General features: G+C 41.7%; 7 protein-coding genes across 8 annotated transcripts; 4 read left to right on the plus strand and 3 right to left on the minus strand.

Moving 5' to 3' along the window:
* Nucleotides 1-548: 548 nt before the first annotated feature.
* LOC104826381 (myb-related protein Hv33) lies at nt 549-1,619 on the plus strand. The gene is made up of 3 exons (XM_010559052.2): nt 549-679; nt 767-896; nt 990-1,619. Exons 1-3 carry the CDS (start codon nt 550-552, stop codon nt 1,504-1,506), a joined length of 777 nt encoding a protein of 258 aa, XP_010557354.1. The 5' UTR covers nt 549; the 3' UTR covers nt 1,507-1,619.
* Nucleotides 1,620-2,214: 595 nt separating this feature from the next.
* LOC104826389 (serine/threonine-protein kinase AGC1-5) lies at nt 2,215-4,710 on the plus strand. 2 transcript variants are annotated; one of them, XM_010559065.1, is made up of 4 exons: nt 2,215-2,396; nt 2,551-2,624; nt 2,852-3,620; nt 3,715-4,710. In XM_010559065.1, exons 3-4 carry the CDS (start codon nt 2,869-2,871, stop codon nt 4,553-4,555), a joined length of 1,593 nt encoding a protein of 530 aa, XP_010557367.1. In that variant the 5' UTR covers nt 2,215-2,396; nt 2,551-2,624; nt 2,852-2,868; the 3' UTR covers nt 4,556-4,710. The 2 variants fall into 2 exon arrangements, with proteins under 2 accessions (XP_010557367.1, XP_010557374.1); XM_010559072.1 differs by having other exon boundaries at nt 2,215-2,355.
* A 653-nt stretch (nt 4,711-5,363) lies between these two features.
* On the plus strand, nt 5,364-9,222 carry LOC104826401 (zinc finger CCCH domain-containing protein 37-like). The gene is made up of 12 exons (XM_010559085.2): nt 5,364-5,751; nt 6,561-6,739; nt 7,136-7,192; nt 7,281-7,352; nt 7,443-7,499; nt 7,606-7,776; nt 7,937-7,974; nt 8,192-8,238; nt 8,339-8,445; nt 8,531-8,572; nt 8,649-8,789; nt 8,856-9,222. Exons 1-12 carry the CDS (start codon nt 5,625-5,627, stop codon nt 8,991-8,993), a joined length of 1,176 nt encoding a protein of 391 aa, XP_010557387.1. The 5' UTR covers nt 5,364-5,624; the 3' UTR covers nt 8,994-9,222.
* A 322-nt stretch (nt 9,223-9,544) lies between these two features.
* On the plus strand, nt 9,545-14,197 carry LOC104826408 (CTP synthase-like). The gene is made up of 21 exons (XM_010559091.1): nt 9,545-9,908; nt 10,048-10,127; nt 10,218-10,304; nt 10,387-10,437; nt 10,514-10,631; nt 10,707-10,763; nt 10,864-10,928; nt 11,023-11,106; nt 11,195-11,245; nt 11,960-12,022; nt 12,142-12,188; nt 12,310-12,379; nt 12,469-12,531; nt 12,703-12,792; nt 12,908-12,946; nt 13,023-13,250; nt 13,322-13,407; nt 13,487-13,535; nt 13,630-13,710; nt 13,808-13,901; nt 13,975-14,197. Exons 1-21 carry the CDS (start codon nt 9,791-9,793, stop codon nt 14,064-14,066), a joined length of 1,713 nt encoding a protein of 570 aa, XP_010557393.1. The 5' UTR covers nt 9,545-9,790; the 3' UTR covers nt 14,067-14,197.
* Nucleotides 14,198-14,381: 184 nt separating this feature from the next.
* On the minus strand, nt 14,382-15,953 carry LOC104804487 (shikimate O-hydroxycinnamoyltransferase). Its single transcript, XM_010528803.1, has 2 exons — nt 15,651-15,953; nt 14,382-15,536 (listed from the first exon to the last, which is right to left on the minus strand). Exons 1-2 carry the CDS (start codon nt 15,951-15,953, stop codon nt 14,640-14,642), a joined length of 1,200 nt encoding a protein of 399 aa, XP_010527105.1. The 3' UTR covers nt 14,382-14,639.
* A 2,788-nt stretch (nt 15,954-18,741) lies between these two features.
* On the minus strand, nt 18,742-20,312 carry LOC104826414 (cinnamoyl-CoA reductase 1-like). Its single transcript, XM_010559103.2, has 5 exons — nt 20,053-20,312; nt 19,816-19,970; nt 19,551-19,736; nt 19,120-19,472; nt 18,742-19,031 (listed from the first exon to the last, which is right to left on the minus strand). Exons 1-5 carry the CDS (start codon nt 20,186-20,188, stop codon nt 18,851-18,853), a joined length of 1,011 nt encoding a protein of 336 aa, XP_010557405.1. The 5' UTR covers nt 20,189-20,312; the 3' UTR covers nt 18,742-18,850.
* Nucleotides 20,313-20,629: 317 nt separating this feature from the next.
* Nucleotides 20,630-22,500, minus strand: LOC104826459 (serine/threonine-protein phosphatase 7). Its single transcript, XM_019200688.1, has 5 exons — nt 22,143-22,500; nt 21,512-21,982; nt 21,151-21,297; nt 20,964-21,071; nt 20,630-20,857 (listed from the first exon to the last, which is right to left on the minus strand). The coding sequence occupies exons 1-5, from the start codon at nt 22,461-22,463 to the stop codon at nt 20,777-20,779; spliced, it is 1,128 nt and encodes a 375-aa protein (XP_019056233.1). The 5' UTR covers nt 22,464-22,500; the 3' UTR covers nt 20,630-20,776.
* Nucleotides 22,501-22,506: the final 6 nt, after the last annotated feature.

Here is a 22,506-nt window from a genome sequence, read left to right on the forward strand (position 1 = left end):
TTGGAACCCTAAAACATTCATCATAATAAATAAGGTAATTGAAAATATTCATGCAGCTTTAATTGGGGTTTCTCTTCCAAAAGAAGACACAATCTTTTTCCAAAAGCAAAATTCGGTAAATTTACGTTGGCAAGAAAGGCAGCTCGTATCAATTATTTACGATATATAAATAAAGCATTATATATGGTGCTTGGATATATATAACATATGCTGCTCTACGAAGATTAATATGTCTAGATGCAAACATTTTATAGATGATGTTTGATCTGAATGATTATTTTGTGCATAAATGAATAAATAAATGAAAGAGATCAAGAAGTGGAATGATAGTGAGCAAGGAAACGGGCTAGCTAGTGTCATGGAAACTTCCAGTTTTGAAACAAAGAATGGAATGGAAGAGGAGATAGGTTCTCTTATTGTTATTGCCGCACGAAACTAACCTTATATTTTATTGAATAAGAAAATGGCCAAATATAAAAGTCGAAGGGAGTATAAAGAGAGAAATAGACGGAAGAGAGAAGAGGGTAGGATTAGGAGGGTGGATGAAAGATGGGGCACAGATGCTGCGGCAAACAGAAGGTGAAGAGAGGGCTTTGGTCCCCCGAAGAAGACGAGAAGCTGCTTCGTTATATCACTTCGCATGGCCATTCCAGTTGGAGCTCTGTCCCGAAGCTCGCTGGTGTGTGTGTGTGTGTATATACCATATATATCTCTATACATACATAAGACCAACGTACCCATCATAAATGATTAATATGTGGTCTAGGTCTGGAGAGATGCGGAAAGAGTTGCAGGTTGAGGTGGATAAACTATCTCCGCCCTGATCTTAGGAGAGGCTCTTTCACTGCCGAGGAAGAGCAGATCATCATCGATGTTCACCGCATTCTAGGCAACAGGTATTGGTGTGTGTGTGTATATATATATATATCCTTCTTGTAACTGTATATGTCAAATAGAAAACAACTACAAGGTTATATATGTGCGTACAGATGGGCACAAATAGCGAAGCATCTGCCAGGACGCACAGACAATGAAGTGAAGAACTTTTGGAACTCATGTATAAAGAAGAAACTAATGTCTCAAGGCTTAGACCCACGAACTCACAACCTGATGCCTTCCCACAAGAGAGCTTCCTCCTTGCCATCTAATGATAATAAGGCCAAGGCCAAACATCACCGTCCACTTGATGATCATGAAACCTTCTCAATCATCAAAGACTCTCCTTCCATCAAGATCAAACCTTCTCTTCCAACTACCATGAATAATCCTCCAACTTACGATTCTTCATCGATAATGCTGGGCCTTTTCGATGAGAGTTATCCAGACAGCTGGGACGTTGCTTTCGGCCGACAGTTTCAAGAAGATCCCATTCCGGTTGAGCGTGGAGACACCATTGATGATCAAAGTCAAACGCTCGACGTTACCAACATGGATGTTTCCTTCGATTGCTCCACTTTTGATCCTGATTTTGCTGCACTCTTCTCCTCTATGGAATGGTCCTTTTAATTATTCACAATGTCCACGCACATATAATGCACAATCAAGTGCGTATATATGTTGTATAGGTTTTGCTTGTTAATAAGCCGAGATATCCATATTAGTCCAATCGATTCCATTTATTTGGGTCATAGCCCACGTTTTCATATTCAAAATATATTTGATCCTATGGAAATAATCATCACATGGGCTTTGCATGGCCCAAATCATGGTGTCGAAAGAGTAACAAGGCCCAACACATTCGCTCCACTAAAAAAAAAAAAAAAGGATTACATATGGTTTTTGCGATAGGAAAAATGAAACCACAATCGACCGCTATTGATTCTCCACCTAAGTTTATAACGAATTGAAGTAAAATGTAATGTCATTAATTGTCGAAGCAATCGACGTGTCCTGAAGAACACAAAGAGAAGATCTCTTCGAGTGGTCAAGATTCTAATGACTTGGCTTATCATCCGACAACATGGTGGCAAAACTTTGGTGATGGTTTAAACGCGCCTAATAGATTAAAACAAATCGATTTGGATTTTAGGTGATGAGCGAAAAGGGCATATTTGGACACATAGGCGTGTATATTAAAGTCCCAAACAAGGTAAATATAATAAAGAGATAATTCATGCATATAGCCTAACTAAATTTTATCCTCACAAAAACACGTATTTATGGCAACCCTTTCTGAATCAACAGATTTTAGGTTAATTTAGGAAAAGAGAGGAAGAAGCGGCATTCTTTGCGTAGGCCTTTCTTGTTTGAAGCTATGGTCATTTCCCCATTTTCTTTTCTTCAAATCTTCTCTTGGGGTTGAGGGGAGCAAGAGATCGAGGTCCTCCTCCACATTCTTGATTTCCCGGCGACATTGTAATCTTCAAGCCTTTTTTTTTAAAAAAATTTACGTACAAGTAATAATCGCCTCTCTTTTTCTTTCTTTGGGTGAAATAACAATACGTCTAAATGTAATAAAAATATTACAGCAAAGGATAACTTTCTACCATGTGTGATTAGTAAGCTGTGTTTGGGGTAGGAGGGTAACAACGCTTTTTCTTTTGGTTTAAGGATTTGAACATGTTCTGATACGGAAGGAGTTGTTGTCGGATCGGATTGTCTCTCCTCCAGTGCCCTCAAACCCCGTAAGGACGCCTCCTGACTTATCTCACGTTAAGAGTCTTCTGAGTTTTATCAGTTTTCGCTTGAACCTGTGCATTGGTAAACTACAGCTATCTCCAGAACTTTTATGGGCTAACGTTCATATAGGAATGATCGCATATGACTAAGACCAATCTCATCATAAACATGTCGTTTGTCCAAGGCTGTCTTGGTTTTTCTTTTGTTCTTCTTACATCTTTTGGTATTGCAGGGGTGAGACGAGAACAAATGGACTTAGCCTCGAATAAGAATACAGTACCATTAAACCCAAAGAAGATGGAGCCAATCCCAAAACCAAAGTCCCCAGCTGGTGTGAGCCATTTTTCTTTCAAACTTTGCGATAACGTTCCTAGAAACCCTCACTTCGACCCCAAGAAGATGGATCCTCTGGCAAGACCTGAACCACGCTCTGTCAAATACCAATCTACAAAGTCTCCCGAGACTGAGACTGATTCTAACAAGTTCATCAAGGCAGATTCCACCACCCACAGCGATAAGAAGATAAATCATCATCTCCTTCGATGGACCAACGGTAATGTTGATTCAAAGTTCAACAACACAGAAACCGATAGTTTGACGGCCCCGATCAAGCCTCACACGGGAGGGGACGTGAGGTGGGATGCCGTCAACTCAGTTGCTTCAAGAGGAACCCAAATGGGCCTTGACAACTTTCGACTTCTGAAACGTTTGGGGTATGGTGACATCGGCAGTGTCTACCTCGCCGAGCTGCGAGGGACTGCCACATTTTTCGCCATGAAAGTCATGGATAAGGCTTCTTTGGCTAGCCGAAACAAGCTGTTGAGGGCTCAGACTGAAAGAGAGATTCTCTCCTTGCTTGATCATCCCTTCTTGCCTACCCTTTACTCTTACTTTGAGACTGACAAGTTCTACTGCTTGGTTATGGAGTTTTGTAGTGGCGGCAATCTATATTCCCTGAGACAGAAGCAGCCCTGCAGGCGTTTCACTGAAGAGGCAGCAAAGTAGGAGTAACACTGCAGGCTTTTTATCTTATCCTCCGATGATATGGATTTTTTGTTTGTTTGTTTGATGTGGGTGGATGTGGTTGATGAACAGGTTCTACGCGTCGGAGGTGTTATTGGCACTGGAGTATTTACACATGCTGGGAGTTGTGTACAGGGATTTGAAGCCGGAGAATGTTCTGGTGCGAGACCAAGGCCACATCATGCTCTCTGATTTTGACCTCTCCCTGCGATGCTCCTTCAACCCAACCCTCGTGAAATCCTCCTCAGTAGGAGGAGGAGGCAGCAACGGGTCTGGGGCTATCCTTAACGAAGACTCTGCCGTCCATGGGTGCATGCAACCCTCGGGGTTCCTGCCGCGTCTGCTACCATCCAAGAAATCCCGAAAGGCGAAATCAGACTCAGGAATAGGAGGGGGAGTGCCGGAGCTAATGGCTGAGCCGACTGATGTAAGATCAATGTCGTTCGTGGGGACGCATGAGTACTTGGCACCCGAGATCATACGAGGGGAAGGACACGGCAGCGCTGTTGACTGGTGGACCTTCGGGATATTCCTGTACGAACTGTTGCATGGGACGACGCCGTTCAAGGGACAGGGCAACAGAGCCACACTGCACAACGTGGTGGGGCAACCGCTTAAGTTTCCGGAGAACCCACAAGTGAGCCCTGCGGCTCGTGACCTCATAAGGGGGCTTCTGGTTAAAGATCCTCACCGGAGGATCGCTTACACGCGCGGAGCCACCGAGATAAAGCAACACCCTTTCTTCGAAGGCGTGAATTGGGCTCTGGTGAGGAGTGCCTCACCTCCCCACGTCCCCGACCCCGTCGACTTGTCGGCTTACGTCTGCAAGGGAAAGAAGACCGAGAAGCAAATCTTGACATGTGCTTCTGGTCCCACCGATGATACGGCTTACGTTGATTTTGAGTACTTTTAGGCACCTTTTTTTTCCCCTTCTTTCTCTGTAATATATATTACCATCTTTCAGCCAGATATACTTGAATTCATATATACAGGAATCAGATACACACTTCTAACACGGGGTATTTGACACAACCGTTATACAAGTTGGATTATTTTTTTTACCTTCAAGTTCTTTTGCTAATAATTGTCTAAGATCCGTATGCTTCTTCTGTCAGTTGTTTTTCTGCGTTCTTCTATTGTCTCCAATAAAATCGTACTGACTAGCCAGCTTGTTGTGTTGGAAGGGATCCATATATATCTATGAATACTGAAGAGTTCATCGATGCTGTTGTAGCGTTGGAGTCAAGAACAAGATTGCTAGCATTTGGTCTGGCCTCAAAAGCCCATCTGCGATGCTGAATTGCTAGCATTTGGTTTTGGTTCCTTTCTTCTAGAGTCATCTGTTTAATAAGATATAAGGAGGGTTCATGACCATGAATACTTCAATCAATCAATGCCCTTCCTCTTAGTTTGAAGTAAATTCTTGCACTTGTGCTGGTGGTGCAGTGTACCAAAAACCAAAAAAAAAAAAAAAAAGGAAAGAAGAAATCTCCTCCCAGACGGAAAAGCTTCTGAATTGTTCATCATTGACTCAATTGTGTTGTAAATGTGCGAGCTTTTGTATGAGAGCTGAACAAATGGCTACGCTACTAAACTCTTTGTCAAGATTTTGACCAAAAAAAAAAAACTCTGTGCTCAGAAGAAGGAGAGAGAAGGGGGGTTGAAAGTAAAAAGAAATTTATTTAAGGGGCAACAACAAAAACTCTCAACCATACAAACTTGCTCTAAAATTTATGGGCATCTGGATCCGAGCTCTTTTTGTTCTTTGTAGAGACCAAAAGTAGCAACACTCCGATATGTTTAACAAAAGTAGAGGACCCTCTTAGGGTTTTATCGTTTGTACAGCTACGCCCTGCACACCCTACGCATCCGCCTCCACCGCCTAAGAACAGCCTCTCCTCGAGCCTTCACCTCCCCGATTCAACGTTTCGCTACTTGGGTCGGAAGCTTTGAGCCAGTATTCCTCTTCCATAGCCTCCACCATGTACCACCACCTGTTGAATAATACGGCCTCGCATTTGGGGTATTCGCAGCTGCTGCAGCATCAGGACACATGGCCTCCTGGCGTCGAGGTTCCCTCCGCTCCCGGCGTCAAACGCACCTCCGAAGGTTTGTCCTTTTTCTTTTTACGTCTGACATCTGCTTCCGTTTCTGGTTCATTTCTTCTATATCATGTGGGACGACTCGAAAGTTAGGAGTTAATTTCATCATGGTCTCCTTAATCGCAGCAGTGATTTGACCAGATCTAGCGGTTCATCATGGTCTTGGGCTTCATGTTCAATTTAAAGATAGTAGCTTAATTTGCATTTTGGATGAACATATATACTGGTTTATGTTCTGTTGTGCTTTCGGTAGCTGAAACATAGGTTCTGGAAAATGGATTACTTGCATCCCTTTTGTTGTACTGTGGGCAATCCAAAGCTTAGAAATCTGAATCAAGCCCCTAAGGCCATATATACTTACAACTTCTTATTAAAGTATTGGTATGTAAACTAAATACCTCCTTATATCAGAATCTCTTGGTTAGTCTGCTTTAGAAATGCCTGAGAACGGAGATAAACCCCCAGTTTTTGTTTGTCATTTACTTTGTATTTCATAGCAGAACACTCGGTGATCTGCAAAACCGATATCTTGTTGCAACTATATGGTTTTAAAGTAAAGGGCTTTCTATAAGGATTGTATATAAACCAGAATTTTCTTACAGCTTTTACATCTATCTAAAGCTATATTTTGCCGTATTATAGTCTCTCCTAAATGTTACTACTCCAAAATCTATTTTCAAAATCTACATACACAGCAACATATATTTTCTCATTTTGTTGTATATTTATTGTCTATATGTACTATATAGCACTACTATCCTACTGTCTTGGGTGTCCATAACACAATTGGTCAAACCGAGGCTTGGTATACTACAGACTATTTAACCAAGCGCTCTAAGTTGGAGAGTACGGACCATTTGCCTATTTATCCACAGAGGCCCGGGGAGAAGGATTGTACCCACTATATGCAAACAAGAACATGTAAATTTGGAGATAGCTGCAAGTTTGATCATCCTATTTGGGTTCCTGAGGGTGGAATCCCAGATTGGAAAGAGGTGATCGTTTACCACTATCTAAGTATTTATCATGTCTACTATGATGTTACTGTTATACTGTGAGAGAGGTTTGCTTTGACTCTTGTAGTGTAGTATGTTTAAAGTGCTTAATACCGTGACAATTTGTCTGTTGTTCCTTTTTAACTAAACAATGTGCATTGTTTGGCTTTAGTTGTAACCTGTGTTACAAGATATCTTGACTACGTCAACAAGAACTTGTCTAGAAAACATTTTACGTAAGAACTGTGATTCTGGCTTTCACTTTTTCAAGATCCTCGTTTTTCCTAGGCTGTGATGAGACATGTTACTCACTTAGTTATCAGGCTAGAATCAGGATAATAAGAGAACTATTTCTTTTTGGGTTGTCACTGTACCCTGACACGGATTCTTGTTCAGGCACCGCTTGCACCAAACGAACCGTACCCTGTGAGACCAGGAGAACCAGATTGTCCTGTAAGTGGATCTTAAACCCTTTGCTAGCTATTTTAACTCCTTATGTGTTCCTGAGGATTTGGGTTATTAATTTATCTTTGCTGGACAGTATTATTTGAAAACGCAACGCTGCAAGTATGGTTCTAGGTGCAAGTTTAATCATCCAAAAGCAATGACTGCAGTATGTGATTGTCCATTCCATTTCTGATGCGCTATTTTTCTCCTAGGTTGTGCTTGCACATAAAGAGCCTGATGCTTTTTAATATTTCAGGGCACTTTGGATTACTCTGATGCATTGCCTGACAGGCCCTCCGAGCCCCCATGTGCTGTAAGATATCTATATATGTCTGTCTATCCATCTGTATGTATCTTCAGTTCTCTCTCCTGGATTTAATAGGATTTGTTTAAGAATTTGTGATTTAACTCCGCAACAGTTCTACATGAAGACTGGAAAATGTAAATTTGGGCCAAGCTGCAAGTTTCACCACCCGAAGGATATCCAAATATCATATTCTGGCCAAGAGACTGGTAGCAGTGAGGGTTTGACCAGTCTCACATTCACCCCAGCGCCCTATCACAACTCCAAAGGACTACCTGTTAGACCGGTAACATTTCCATCTTCACATTGCATAAAGATGACATGCTATCTTATGTGAACTATCTAGAAATCCTAGGTAGGTATGATAGACAATTCTTTCTTAAACTTCTAGCCTTGTGCGCGGATACAACTTCTACTAATGGGATTGTAGCTTTTGTTTCTGACAGGGTGAAGTGGACTGTCCATTCTACCTCAAAATGGGAAGGTGAATATCATTTGACTGGATATTATAGATTTCGTTCCTGAAAAGCCCAAAAAGATAATAAAGAAAAAATGGTGAGAGATATGCCCCTTTATGATCAGAAGAGTGACAAGAAACGGCATCTCTTAATTCAATGACACCAAAGGGATATTAAATGAATGGAATGACAGGAGACACTAAGAAGTTAGTATTCTAACTTGTTTTCTCTTTTCATGATCAGTTGCAAGTATGGGCCCACCTGCCGCTACAATCATCCTGACAGGACTGGTTTGTGAGCCTGTCTCATGTCAAGAATTTTGGTATCTGTGTTTTAGAATCTTTAATGTGTCGTTTGCCATCTTAACCCGGTGGTATTGTTATTGTACAGCATTTGTCCCACCGGCTGCTGGGATAACCTATCCTCTAGTGGCATCAACAGCTGCGAATGTTAACCTCGGGGTTGTTACTCCAGCTGCCTCCCTTTATCAACCCACGGTAGGAGGGTGTACTCTCATATTCTGGAAAATGTGACAAGATCAATCAGTTTCTTTAGAGTCAATTAAATTCGAGAATGTTGCAGATTGGTGTCTACCCACAGCGGCCTGGACAAGCAGAATGCGATGTAAGTATTTCTTGTGAAACATACTGATCAGTCTCTTTAGTGGTTATTGTTTATCAATGTTTGAGTTTTTTTGCAGTACTATATGAAGACGGGGGAGTGCAAGTTTGGAGAAAGATGCAAGTTCCACCACCCGATTGACAGATCTGCTGCCGCAACTAGCAAACAAGCTTCACAGGAGAGTGTGAAGCTCACTCTTGCAGGGTATCCCAGAAGAGAGGTACAATACAGAAGCTGTTTTATTTGTGCTTAAGAATAGTGATTTTGCTAATCCACGTGTGCGCAGGGTGCAGTTCATTGCCCTTATTACATGAAGACAGGGATGTGCAAGTATGGGGCGGCATGCAAGTTTGATCACCCTCCTCCGGGCGAGGTCATGACGAGGACAACGACTTCACTGGAAACTTGTTCAGAGGATAACTAAAAAACTGATGTAAGCTTCAACTTGGAGCTTTCTTTGCCTTTGTTGTGTGTGTGTGTGTGTGAGAGAGAGAGTATGTCTGAAAAAATGGTGCTGTTTGTAGTATCCTTCCTTGCTCATGTGAGATGATGACTGGAGAGGCATTTATAATTCATTTCAATTGCGTTTCTGTTTTGTCTGAACATCTTCGGTGGTATGTATGCCCAGCTTCTCTTCTAGCAATCTTCTTGTCTGTGCTTCTCTTCTCTTTGGTAAATCTCATCTCCTTCACTTCCTTGGATGAGTATTTTGATTACCCATTGAAGTTGAACTTACCAAATTATAAGATTGATACGCAGCACTTTTGAAAATCACTCTGCAATTCATCCCCCAGGAAGAGATTCCTCATGTTAGTTTGTATAACCAAACAGATTACATTCTTTTAAGAAATCGGTTTCAAATTCTTACGGCAATGGCATGCTCAAAAGATCTTGACTTTCTTTTCACTGTTTCCGAGAAAAATGAATTGATCCATATAGTAATGATTTTTAGGGAAAAGATTTTTGAAAAAGGGAAGAGTTAAATACGAGGGAGGAGCTTAAGCCGCCGCCTTGCCTAGGAGAAGAGAACCCATTGGCGGTGTTGAAACAAATAATCGCGCTTGTCTTCTCGACGTCTCCTCTTCTTCTGCTGCGTGGGCCGATATCTTCTTCTTTGTCCCATAGGCAAACGGGTCTGTCGTTTTTTTCGACTGAATTCACCTCAAAAGAGATCCGTACCTGGATTAGAGAGAGAGAGAGAGAGAGAGAGAGAGCGCGACTATGAAGTACGTTTTAGTGACGGGAGGAGTGGTGAGTGGACTTGGGAAAGGTGTCACTGCCAGTAGCATTGGCATTCTCCTTCAAGCTTGTGGTCTTCGTGTTACTTCTATCAAGATTGGTACTTTCTCTCTCCTTTCTTCCCCTGCTTCCTCTTTTAATGTCTAGTTATCCCATGGTTTTCTTGTCTCCTCTATGTCACTGTAGAGTGCACGTACTTCTTAGTCTGGTCAAGCCTTGTGATTTTTCCTTGTCCGCAGATCCTTATCTTAATACGGATGCGGGAACAATGTCTCCCTTTGAGCATGGAGAAGTATTTGTGTTAGATGATGGTGGGGAGGTATTCTGTTATTATTCCATCTTGTCTCATATCTGATTCCTGTCTCATTTGTTGCTTGTCTCGCCCTGATAAGCTTGACCTCACGTTTAGGTGGACCTGGACCTTGGCAACTATGAACGGTTTCTAGACAGCACATTAACCCGTGACAACAATATAACCACCGGAAAGATATATCAAGTATTACTTCCCTCATCAGTTGAGTATTTCAATCTTTCTTACAGTACCCAGATTCTAAGTTTTTGCCTCTGATTCCCTACAGTCAGTCATTGACAAGGAAAGGAAGGGGGACTATCTTGGAAAGACCGTTCAGGTTCATACATAATTGCTACTCCCATTCTTTTACTTTCTTTGATTCAGTGTTTGAGTTGAGCTTTTACCTCTCTTAGGTTGTTCCACATATTACTGATGCCATCCAAGAATGGATAGAGCGTGTAGCCAATGTTCCCGTGGATGGAAAAGAAGGTCCTCCAGATGTCTGTGTCATTGAGTTGGGTGGGACCATAGGTAACTTTCGTGGTAATTGTTTCTCGTATTTAATTAAATAGAAGAACTACAAACTTTATCTCTGTTCTGTCCCAGGTGATATTGAATCTATGCCCTTCATTGAGGCCCTTGGTCAATTCTCTTATAGAGTAGGTGAGGCCTGTGCTCTATATTCATTTTTATTTTTGGAGCATTTTGTGAGTGAATATCACGGGAAAGCTTATTCCTTTGTGGCTTCCATCTGTTGTTTTAGGATCTGGAAATTTCTGCTTGGTTCATGTCAGCCTCGTGCCTGTTCTTAGTGTTGTTGGTGAACAGGTATATTTCTATTGTTTCTTTAATTATCTATTGTGAATGTTGTATCTCTCCTATATTAATGTGTACCAATTCTCTATGCAAATTTCGTTTGCAGAAGACAAAGCCAACCCAGCATAGTGTGCGAGGACTCAGGAGCCTTGGTTTGACACCAAATATTCTAGCGTGTCGCAGTACAAAGGTATCTCATAAATGGTGACTATGAATCTATGATAATCCTTGTGTTCGAGGTGTTGGTACTTAACACGGATTCCTTTTTTTTGTAACAGGCACTTGAAGACAATGTCAAGGCAAAACTCTCTCACTTTTGCCATGTGCCGGTATGTGTTGTTGAACTATTGATATTTTTTTCATTCATTTCCTTACAGAACCATTCTCGCACATTCGCTTTCTGAGAAAACGGTCTGCTCTTTGTTTCCCCATGTCCTTCTAGGAAGAGAATATTGTAACTCTCTATGATGTTCCAAATATTTGGCATGCGATCTTACCTTCTTCCCGTAAAGCTAGTTTCTTTACCGGCGTCCATATGATTGTTCTAGGATCTGGAAATTTCTGCTTGGTTCATGTCAGCCTCGTGCCTGTTCTTAGTGTTGTTGGTGAACAGGTATATTTCTATTGTTTCTTTAATTATCTATTGTGAATGTTGTATCTCTCCTATATTAATGTGTACCAATTCTCTATGCAAATTTCGTTTGCAGAAGACAAAGCCAACCCAGCATAGTGTGCGAGGACTCAGGAGCCTTGGTTTGACACCAAATATTCTAGCGTGTCGCAGTACAAAGGTATCTCATAAATGGTGACTATGAATCTATGATAATCCTTGTGTTCGAGGTGTTGGTACTTAACACGGATTCCTTTTTTTTGTAACAGGCACTTGAAGACAATGTCAAGGCAAAACTCTCTCACTTTTGCCATGTGCCGGTATGTGTTGTTGAACTATTGATATTTTTTTCATTCATTTCCTTACAGAACCATTCTCGCACATTCGCTTTCTGAGAAAACGGTCTGCTCTTTGTTTCCCCATGTCCTTCTAGGAAGAGAATATTGTAACTCTCTATGATGTTCCAAATATTTGGCATGTTCCACTGCTTTTAAGAGTAAGTCAAGATCTCTTTTTATTTCTGTGCACTGATCATATCACTGTAGCTTGTTGGTAACTTGGTATGCTGATTTTGTTCTCTTTTCCGGCTTCTGTTGTTAACTTCATCTTAAACAGGATCAAAAGGCTCATGACGCTATCCTGAAAGAATTGAACCTCCTTCGGTTTGTGTTTGGATCACCTTGTCTATATCTTTTCTCTGTGTTTGTTCAAGGTGTCACGGTTCCAGGCTGAAGTTTTGTATATCATGGCTATCTCTTAGTAATCATTTTACATGATCTTCAGCAATGCTACAGAGCCTGACTTGACGGAGTGGACAGAAAGAACTAGAGTTTATGACACGCTGCAGGATCCTGTAAGTAGTGGTTACTGAATGTTTCACATACTTAGCCTGATTTTTGGTTTGAAGTATAGTTGATCTCTTTGGATATATATATATTTCAGGTCAGAATTGCCATGGTTGGAAAGTACACGGGACTAAGCGATTCATACCTCTCTGTGTTGAAGGTGAGTGTGTGGGTCGCTGTATTCGTAATTCAAGCAGAATATAAGTAGAACTTTAGTCCAGCTTCTGTTTTATGCCTGACTTTTTTCATAGCTGGATGTTGGGTATTATATTTGTAATCTAGTATTGACGATTATAAAGAGTTGAGCTTTCTAGTGCATTTTTCACTACAGGCCCTTCTGCATGCTTCTGTTGCATGTCACAAGAAGCTTGTCATAGAGTGGGTTGCAGCTAGTGACCTTGAAGAGGCTGCTGCGATGGAGGTCAGTCTTGTCTGTACTCTGTAGTTGTGTTGCAGTACTCTACAATAATGGCAAACACGTACTTAAATATCCTTAATTTTTGTAAAACTTGGTAATTGATATGTGACAATTGCAGGCGCCGAATGTTCACGAGGCTGCATGGGAACTTTTGAAGGTAAGACAATTATGAATGGAGCATGGCACACCCTTTTGGTACATATATATTCCACTGAGTGGTGGCCTTGTTGCAGGGTTCTGATGGTATTCTTGTGCCAGGAGGGTTTGGTGATAGAGGAGTGCAGGGAAAGATACTTGCGATAAAGTATGCTCGGGAGCATAAGGTCCCATTCCTTGGGATATGTCTGGGAATGCAGTTAGCTGTTGTTGAGTTTGCCCGCTCAGTTCTTGGTTTGCACGATGCAAATAGCACAGAGTTTAACCCTGAAACATCCAGTCCTTGCGTCATATTTATGCCAGAGGTATCGGACCCGTATGCACACATGTAGCTTCCGATTGCTCCAAGTCTTTTAATATCTTCGTCTCTGTTTAGGGATCCAAAACTCATATGGGGGGCACTATGCGTTTAGGGTCAAGGAGGACTTACTTTCAGGTTGCTGATAGTATATCAGCTAAGTTGTAAGGACATAACTCTCTCTCTGTATATGATCAATCTTTGTCGCCTTTGTTTTTATCTTCTCATGTTTTATCTTTGTAGGTATGGCAATGATAAGTTTGTCGATGAGCGGCACCGACACAGATATGAGGTAATAACGTTTCTGGGTGCAATGAGAGCAAATGGTGCTCCTCTTCTCTTCTCCATTTGGAGCCCCTTAAAAGAGAAATTTATTCTTTTTGCAGGTAAACCCAGACATGATAACAGAAATCGAGAAGGCTGGCCTCTCATTTGTTGGCAAGGATGAGACGGGACGACGAATGGAGGTAACATACGTACTTGTGAATGTGGAACATTAAAAGCAAGTTTTCTTTCTTTACCTTGTGTATGTATCATCATCATAACCATTCCGCTGAAGTGCAGATAGTGGAATTGCCAAGTCATCCATACTTTGTGGGAGTTCAGTTCCACCCAGAATTCAAGTCTAGACCGGGAAAACCTTCAGCAGTGTTCCTAGGTGAAATATTCTCAGTCAAACGCTGTCTGAACTGGGAAGGTGGTATTAAATTAAAAATGTGGTGTGGTGGCAGGTCTTGTTGCGGCTGCGTCTGTGGGAACACCAAAGGCTAAAGTCTACCAAAACGGGTCATGGAGAGGAGTGGCTAATGGAAACCACTTCTGATTGAAAACAATTGGTTGGTTTGTGGTGGCATGGGTTCTTTCTTGCATGTACAGACTGTTTGAAGACGTGTGTCTGGGGATGGCTCTGTTTGAAGATTTATATTTTTATGACATAAATCTGATCACTTCATCCAACTCGCACCACCGCTACAAAATATTATTACAAGGGATTCAACGCCTTAACGGGTTCTGCATGCAATTGCTTCATACCACAAAAAATCATCCAACAGGAAAACAAAAATCTACAATAACAGAACCCAATTATAGTAACTGTTCCAAAAAGTTTGGAGATAAACTTGGGACATTAACGCCATCAAGCAGGAAAGACCTAACAGTGCCAATTTGATCAATCGCTGTGGAGAAAGCATGAATACATATAACCATTGCACAAACAGAATGTGTTCATCAGAATCATAGTCCAAAAGGGCACAACACTTATCACCAACATAAACAGTTAGGTGCGCAAAACGGAACAGAAGGATCCAATGTGTAGAGCTGCACAATTTATGTCAACATAGTTGATGAAACTTGTCTTGAAGAGGAGTTAGCACTGGCACCCGATGGACTCTCTTCCTCATATATCATCATGCAAGATTTTCTCAAAGAGCTTCATGTGTTCAGTCTGGAGAGCAATGGCCACAGATAAGCTTCCATCGTTGGCAGAGCTTGGCAGCACAAACGACAATCCCTCGTAGGGAATGCCACCAGGTCCCATAAATATGGGACGGCCCCATCCAAAGTCCGCGTCGTGGATGGGCAATCTGACCCAGCTGGTTATCCCCAGATTCGGACACTTGAAGGTATGCGCACCACGGACCAAAGCCGAGAGATCAGGCTGCATCTCCAGGTAGTCAAGAGCTGACCTCAAATACTCATTGTCCATGCGGACCAGCGCATTATGAATCTGTCCTGCCGCATACCATGTGGGTTTGGAGTGAAGATCCCCAGCCACGGCAACTGGCGTTGCAGTGAATATGACATTGCCAAAGTAACCGGGTGGCAGCGGGGGGCGCAGCCTCGATCTTCCATCAGTTGCAATGTAGAGTTTGGACTCCTGGTCATCAGCAAGTCCCCGCGCTTTGCAGACTGATCTCCAGACATGACCTGACAACATCTCGTAAGAGCTATAGTTGATGGTGTTCCCCTCCTCCTTGGACTTGGCCTTGAGAGCATTGAGCTGGTCACGTGACAGCTTAAAAATGGAGACGGTGGTGTTGTCAGGGCCTGCTTTGGAAGGATCGACAGGGTTCTTCATACTAGGGGGAGGCTGGTATTCGACGTGATGGAACGCTGGCTGAGGCGGGTCGCGAGCACGGAGAAGGGTACGATCAATGAAGGGTGGAATGGTGAGGTCAAGACCACGGGCCATGTCGGACCATGCATTGATGAAATGAAGACCGGAGAATCCGTCTGCCACATGGTGCTGCATGCCAACTCCAAGGGAGGCTCCGCCGCATTTGAAAAAGGTAACCTGATGAGCAAACGAAAGCATCCCTAAGAAAATCGCGACATGGGCATTACTTGTTGAATCAGGTCAAAGAAGATGGATGAATTCAGACAAAAAAAAAGGGTCAGGGAAAAGAACCTGGAGAACGAGAAGCGGGTAGGAATCGATGGGGCCGGAATAATCAACAGTGGGGATAAGCTGGCGGAGGAGGAGAGTGGGAGCGAAATCGCCAAAGTCGTCGATGACGGAGGGGGTGTCGGCGAGAACGAGGAGGACGCCGGCAGCGTTGCATAGGATCTCGACGCGACCATCGTCGTCCCGCTTGAGGCGACCGGCCATGGGGTAGAAAGGGACAAGGGCCTTGGAGAGGGCTTCCTTGAGGATACGGGGATCGAAGAAATTGGAGGCGCCGGTGGGTCGGTAGAAGTAGACACTATCCATAATTATTTGTTGACTCAAATCGCCAGCAATAGCCTCATGGTCCGGAATTCGAGCCACATAATCAGCCATCATTGGATGGATAGATCGATTGTTGGCTGGTAATATTATCAACTTCATAACTTCCACAAAACATTCGCAAATAATTATTTCTTAAAACAAGTTAAGAATACCATATATTTTAATCGTATTGCTAATATTTAGTGATAAATTAATTTTTAGATCTGTCTAACTTTGAACATATTTGAAAAATAGAAAGTACATTTGGGGAATTAGATATGGACTAAAGATCCCAGCTAAGTTGCTTGAATTTGATCAAACAAAAGAAGAGATTTCATATATTTTTCTTCTCAATGAAAAAACAAATATCAATCTTTTTTTATATAAAATATCGCGCACCCTGTTTTGAATTTAAAATTTTCTTAAAATTGTAACGGACCTTGTTTTTTAATTTAATTTAATTAGTCATAGAACCGTTACAAAAAAAAAATTATAACGCCTCAAATTGAACTGTAAATATTTACAAAACGGGTAAAAAACAACAGAAGTGAAAACAGCCAAAATTTGGTTGCAAAAGTTGTAGATACCTTACAATAAAACAATATTACTATGAAACTTGAAAACTGAAATGTAACACGTGTTTCTATCATTCAGTCTCTTTATAAATATATATATATACATATACATATATACACACATATATATATTCTTTGTTGACAAATTAATCATTCGAATCAATGTTATATGAATTCAAACCTAATGGACAAATCGAGCAAGTCACGTTATATATTGTGCATGGATTTTTAAAAATTGAATGAAAATTTTCTTCCCAAGGATTCGGCATGCAATGATGGAACCTACTATGTTGCAGCATATATATATATATATATATATATATATATATGGCATAAACTATATATGAAAGTATACATTTTACAATCAAACACGAAACAGATGGAATATATTTAATAACGCAATCACGGAATCAATCATTTGATTAATAATCAAAATAAAAAAATTAAATCGTATAATTACGGCCCTGGTTTCTTCCTGGGGTTGAAGACGAGGTACGAACGTTACGCGCCTATCGTTCCCCTCTCGCTATCTCTTTTACACACGCAAAAAGATAATTTAATTAATGGAATTAATCAGTGTTAAATTATACAATGGATGAATTAATTTAGATTTTCAGTATCTCAATTCTCAAGTGTAAGAAAAGATTATATGGTTTTAGGGGATAATAATAATAATAATTAAAAAAAATAAATAGAGTGAAAGAAAAGGCGTAGTTGAAGGGATTTAGATTTATTAAGATTAGTTGTTTAATAAAGTCGGTCAATTTGTTCATTGCTGTTTTTTATCCTAACCCTTTCATAATTTTTTTTATAATGAAATCTTCATTTGATTTGGTTTATTAATTTGAATCCTTAACAAACAAAAAAAAAATATTAGATAAAAAGAAATGGTGTTAATAGTATTTATGTCATAGATATGAACGCATACATATATATATATATATATATGTGTGTGTGTGTGTGTGTGAGCATGTGTGTATAATTGTAAGTGATTGTGTTATGAATCTATGATTATAATTTACAAAATTATTTTATCTTACATTCCTAAAATATACACAAATATACCATACAATCTTTTAAAATACGATATTATTTTAGTGATGCTCCATTTTACTAAGTTTTATTTTCATCATTTATATATATTTGTTTTGTTATTTTTTTCATTTTCATTCATTTTAGATGTGATATAGATTCAATTAAATCTATTTCTTTTAAAAACAGCCAAATTTTGACGTAGTATTTTTGTATTTATTAGAGAATAGCATCTAAACAAACTGAATCGTGGAAAAATGCAAAAAAAAAAAAAAAATCCTAAACTGTAAAATCCACAGGCTCGTGGCGGGCGTCTCCGCCGCCGGCCGAACCATCGTCGACTCCCGCACGTTGATCTTCATTGCTCCTGGATTGAATTCCCAAGCACACGAAGCACTAAATAGGAGATAGAGAAGAAGGCAGCAAGTCATCCACTAAAGCTAACGTCGCATCCCTCACCTACCGCCCTCCCTCCTTTTCTGGATTTTAAAACAAATTAAGAAGAAATCACCCACCCTCACACCCGTTCCGCGGGTCCCATCGGGGTTGGTGAACCACATCGGCTGGGGTTGGTGAAAGTCTCTCCAGTGGATCAAGCCCATTACCGATGTTTGGAGGCCCATTAATGATGTTTGGCGGCCCATTAGCGGTCCTCTTGGTTGGAAGGTATATTTTTAAAACGAATATTGAATTCGATAAAATCACTCATGCAATTTATACTGAGAGAATGGCTCTCGTAAAAAAATTTAATCTCCTATAATTTTTATTATGAGATTTTCTATTTCATTCTCTACCTAAACCTAGCTTTCATAGTATGTAAAATGCTGCATAAATCTTCATCAAATCAAATAGGCATAAAAACATTAAACTTTTAAAAAAAAATATATGGTAAAAAACTCAACATGCAAATTCACGATAAAACTTTTAAATTTGTTTCCAAACGCGTTATCGAATTTTCTAACGTCTCATAAACTACGAATGCACCAAAATAGTGACGCGGCAAACAATTATAATGTCCACGTCATCGTAACCTTACCACATCAACTAAAAAAAACATATAAAAATATAGACATGATAATGTGGGACGAGCGGAGGGGATGGGAAGGTTACGATGCGTTATGATGCTGGACTCAAACATGGTTATCTTTCCCCAAAGTCATAGTATGAGATGTGTTAACCAAACATGCTAGCAAATAAGATTCTTCTTTCTATATATAAAATAGAGTTACAAATTCCCAACAAAGAGATACAACGTATGATATATATTATATATAATGAAGGGAGTGGTATAAATTAATTAGCGGGGAGAGAAGGGGAGGGGTGCTGAGGAAGAGGGAGGTGTCCCATTTCTTGCAAGCTCCGGACGGTGTCGTAGAGGGACTGCCTCACTGGCACGAATTCAAGGCCCAGCTCCCTTATCTTGTCGTTGCTGAACTTGTAAGGCTTGACTCTCGGGTTCTTCTCGTCCGAGCACCTGCCGTAATATCATTAAACAAAAAGAGCAGATTGAGGAGTAGGTGTGTATACGTTGCTTGCACGAAAGGGAGGGCGGGTGTGCCTACTTGGTAGGAATTGGGTACTCGGGGAAGAATTTGGAAAGGATGTCCACAACCTCTCCGCGGTGGAGAGAGCTCTCTGCGCAGATGTACCGGCCAGAGGCAGAGGGAGACTCGAAAACAAGAACGTGGGCTAAGGCTGCGTCCTCCACGTGAACATAGGCCTGAGCCAAGTTGGCATAAGTCTTTGCTGAGCCAGTCAAATACTTGAGGATGTGAACTGTGCTTGCGTTAACCGTGGGCTGCAGAAGTGGGCCTATCACCAGCACCGGGTTCACCACCACCAGATCCACTCCTCTTTCCTTCGCCACTTCCCACGCCACCTGTTCCGCCACCGTCTTCGCATAGCAGTACCAGTTCTGCCGATATTGCCATCGTTTTACATGCCTTGACATTTGAAGGGAATGTGTGTGTGTATATATGTGACGGGTGGGTACCTTGGTGTTCTTGCAGTAGTCAAGATCACTCCAGCAGTGTTCATCAACAAGGCCATCTGGATCCCTGTTGGGGTTCATGTAGACTGTCCCGATGGAAGATGTGAACACTGCCCTCTTCACTCTAGCTTCAGCAGCTGCCTCTATCACGTTTCTTGTCCCATTCACCGCCGGCTCCACCATTTTCTCCTTTTATTTTCATATATACACAAATAATTAGGCCTAATATGGATAATTAATATTTAAAGAAAAAAACAGAGATACAGACCGGATCATCGGTAACAGGAGAGGCGGTGTGGAAGACGCCATGGCAGCCTTGGATTGCTTCCTTGAGACTTTGGTAATCAAGAAGGTCGGCTCTGCACAAGGTCAGTCTCTCCTTTGCTCCTTTCAGCTCCATCAGATGAGCATTTTTTGGATCCTCTGCGCTCAAATGTCATGTTCATTGCCTTGTTTCTATGGACAAATTCGATCAAACATGTATTATAAACAAATAAAAAGAAACCTGGATTGCGGACAGTTCCTTTGACGGTGTAACCTCTGTCGAGAAGGAGCTTAACGAGCCATGAGGCAATGAATCCGCCAGCGCCTGTCACGCACACCGTCTTTCCTGATGATGACGACGACTCCTCAACCCCCATTCTCTTCCCTTCTTTTTGTAAACACAAACACGAATGACTTGCGATGGCTTCTTCTGGCCATTGTATTTATAACCAAAGTCCACCTACCCCCACTCGCAAAAGTCCATGGAGATGTACGACTACCTGGGTGTCAACTTTAAGTTAGTCAATATTTGTTGATGCAAGAATTTTTTTTTTTATTCCGACCAGTGGCAGAGAACAAGAAAGTTTGATTTCACATTTTGAGGCCTGCTTCCCAGAAGCCTATTCAAAATTTCACGGCCAGTTGGGATGTTAGGTGAAGTCAAATGAACCGCGTGCTAAAAATCCGTCAATCTTCAAAGTTCAACACAGATCGTGCGTACAGTGAACCAGTTCGGTTGTATGGGCGATTTCCCTGCTCATTTGGGCCTTCTCTGTTCTAGTTGAATCTATATATATATATATATATATATATATATATATAAATAGACATCACATGTTTAACAAGAAAATATCGTTTATAAAGTCAGACCACCAACAAGCTAAGAATCATTACAATTCCAATGTCAACAAAAGCTTTGCATCATATAAAGGACAAGCACAGCTGACACATGCTTGGTTGGGTTTTCACGAAGCAGTTGCCATCGATGCCAAATCCAACTCTTCGTCAGAATCTATCACGTCTTGGTAGTCATAATATGCATTGACCTGAGTTGCAAAACGGGTATTATCACAAGGCCGGCAGTTTTCCTGAATGGGTAAGTGAATAAATAATACATGGGTGGTTCCTGCTCGCTAAAACTGCAGCACATACCTCTGGTCTGGGTGTAACAGCTTCAAAACTTCTGAACAGAGGAGCATCAAAATCAGGGGGCTGCAACACGATGTATGCCCCCTTGTTTTTGTATCTCTCCTCGGTTGCCTGTGACATGAAGATTTTCAGATGTCTATCTAACTCTGATTTTCATATTGATGATTATGAAACAAAAAACATAAGAGACCTGGAACTGAGGATAATCTGGTGCACTGAACAGAGTAATCAGCCTTCCAGATTCAACATCATGATCTACTGTGTACCCTTGATCCATTCCAGCAAGACCAGGCCTCTTCTCTCTTGCATCAGGGCCTTCATGTGATCTAATGATTAACTGTGTCAACAAGAGGCATAGTGGTATGTCATTCTTACACAAGGCATGGCAACTAGCTTTTCAAGGCTGTAATCAGCATCGGAACAACTCATCCTATAGTATGATTATGTCCACCGGAAGGAACATAGCACACAACTTGCTTTTCATTTGCATCAAGTTTCTTCATCTGTTACCCAACAGTAAAAGAGAAGCAGAGAGGTGGTTTGGCTGTCACCTTTAGTTTGAACTTGTTCAAGAAGTCCTCCGTACAATCAGGACCCCAGAGAAGACCAATGCCTCTCTCTTTGTTGGGTGAAAGGCCGGGATCCATTGACGGGTCAGACCAGAGAACGTCCCCAGGAATCAAGTTCAAACCTTCCCAAGGAGGATCAAGAACTGACCTTCGAGCTTTCAACAGCTCTTCCAAAGTACCAAGAGACAATGAGGATGATTTCTTTCTCCCCTTTGATCTCTTAGAAGGGGGGACAGTGGTGCTGCGAAAGAGCCCTCCATGAGCTGTATAGACACGCCCAGCTATTATAGAAGCCAAAGGGAGGCCTTCAAAGCATCCCAGGCATTTCCGGTAGACATGCTTTCCTCTGTCACCGTATTTCGTAAGCACTTCTTTCTCGAAGCCATACACAGATGTGCAGTATTTGGATTCATGATTTCCACGGAGAAGGTAGACCCTGTTAGGCATCAATACCTGAATGCCCCAACATCCATGTTGCAAGTCGTTTTGGACACCCAAACAAGGCAAACATACATAGACAAGTTGTAGTGGAAGAGGAAACAGCTAAGGGCTCAATCACTTTCCAAAGGTAAATTCAGCATCAGTTCAGAAGAGTAAGAGAGAGAGAGAGTACCTTCCAGGCTAAGAGGAGGAGGAAGGTCTCCAGGCCCCAAGCACCCCGATCCACATAGTCGCCATTGAAGACAAAGAAGCGATTATGACAAGGGAAGCCGGCGTCTTTAAGGAGGAAGAGGAGGTCGTGGAGCTGGCCATGAACGTCGCCGACCACCACGACGGTGGAATCGGAATCGAGGTCGTCGATGTGGACGCAGTTAGGCTCCTTATGGAGGATCTTGGAAGCGATGAGGATGAGGGAGTCGAAGACATGGACGGGCATGAGAGAGGGGAATTGACAAGGCTGGAGATGCCTGGACGACCAATCGAAGCTCGACATAAGCCCTTCAACCCACTCGACGGTGAGGCAGCCGCCGGGCGGC

The sequence above is a fragment of the Tarenaya hassleriana genome, unplaced genomic scaffold, assembly GCF_000463585.1.
Source record: "Tarenaya hassleriana unplaced genomic scaffold, ASM46358v1 Cleome10, whole genome shotgun sequence".
Classification (NCBI taxonomy): domain Eukaryota; kingdom Viridiplantae; phylum Streptophyta; class Magnoliopsida; order Brassicales; family Cleomaceae; genus Tarenaya; species Tarenaya hassleriana.

Coding starts and splice junctions, on each gene's coding strand:
- LOC104804487 (XM_010528803.1), bottom strand. CDS start 15,953: ATGGATAGTGTCTACTTCTACCGACCCACCGGCGCCTCCAATTTCTTC. Junction 15,537..15,650: donor ACCCGCTTCTCGTTCTCCAG/GTTCTTTTCCCT, acceptor TTTGCTCATCAG/GTTACCTTTTTCAAATGCGG.
- LOC104826408 (XM_010559091.1), top strand. CDS start 9,791: ATGAAGTACGTTTTAGTGACGGGAGGAGTGGTGAGTGGACTTGGGAAA. Junction 10,305..10,386: donor CCACCGGAAAGATATATCAA/GTATTACTTCCC, acceptor GATTCCCTACAG/TCAGTCATTGACAAGGAAAG. Junction 13,408..13,486: donor GATAGTATATCAGCTAAGTT/GTAAGGACATAA, acceptor TTATCTTTGTAG/GTATGGCAATGATAAGTTTG.
- LOC104826381 (XM_010559052.2), top strand. CDS start 550: ATGGGGCACAGATGCTGCGGCAAACAGAAGGTGAAGAGAGGGCTTTGG. Junction 680..766: donor CTCTGTCCCGAAGCTCGCTG/GTGTGTGTGTGT, acceptor TATGTGGTCTAG/GTCTGGAGAGATGCGGAAAG. Junction 897..989: donor CACCGCATTCTAGGCAACAG/GTATTGGTGTGT, acceptor ATGTGCGTACAG/ATGGGCACAAATAGCGAAGC.
- LOC104826459 (XM_019200688.1), bottom strand. CDS start 22,463: ATGTCGAGCTTCGATTGGTCGTCCAGGCATCTCCAGCCTTGTCAATTC. Junction 21,072..21,150: donor CAGATTATCCTCAGTTCCAG/GTCTCTTATGTT, acceptor TTCATGTCACAG/GCAACCGAGGAGAGATACAA. Junction 20,858..20,963: donor CTGTTACACCCAGACCAGAG/GTATGTGCTGCA, acceptor TTTGCAACTCAG/GTCAATGCATATTATGACTA.
- LOC104826414 (XM_010559103.2), bottom strand. CDS start 20,188: ATGGGGGTTGAGGAGTCGTCGTCATCATCAGGAAAGACGGTGTGCGTG. Junction 19,971..20,052: donor AGGAACTGTCCGCAATCCAG/GTTTCTTTTTAT, acceptor ATTTGAGCGCAG/AGGATCCAAAAAATGCTCAT. Junction 19,473..19,550: donor ACTACTGCAAGAACACCAAG/GTACCCACCCGT, acceptor CAATATCGGCAG/AACTGGTACTGCTATGCGAA.
- LOC104826389 (XM_010559065.1), top strand. CDS start 2,869: ATGGACTTAGCCTCGAATAAGAATACAGTACCATTAAACCCAAAGAAG. Junction 3,621..3,714: donor TTCACTGAAGAGGCAGCAAA/GTAGGAGTAACA, acceptor GTTGATGAACAG/GTTCTACGCGTCGGAGGTGT.
- LOC104826401 (XM_010559085.2), top strand. CDS start 5,625: ATGTACCACCACCTGTTGAATAATACGGCCTCGCATTTGGGGTATTCG. Junction 7,777..7,936: donor AAGGACTACCTGTTAGACCG/GTAACATTTCCA, acceptor TGTTTCTGACAG/GGTGAAGTGGACTGTCCATT. Junction 8,239..8,338: donor CAATCATCCTGACAGGACTG/GTTTGTGAGCCT, acceptor GTTATTGTACAG/CATTTGTCCCACCGGCTGCT.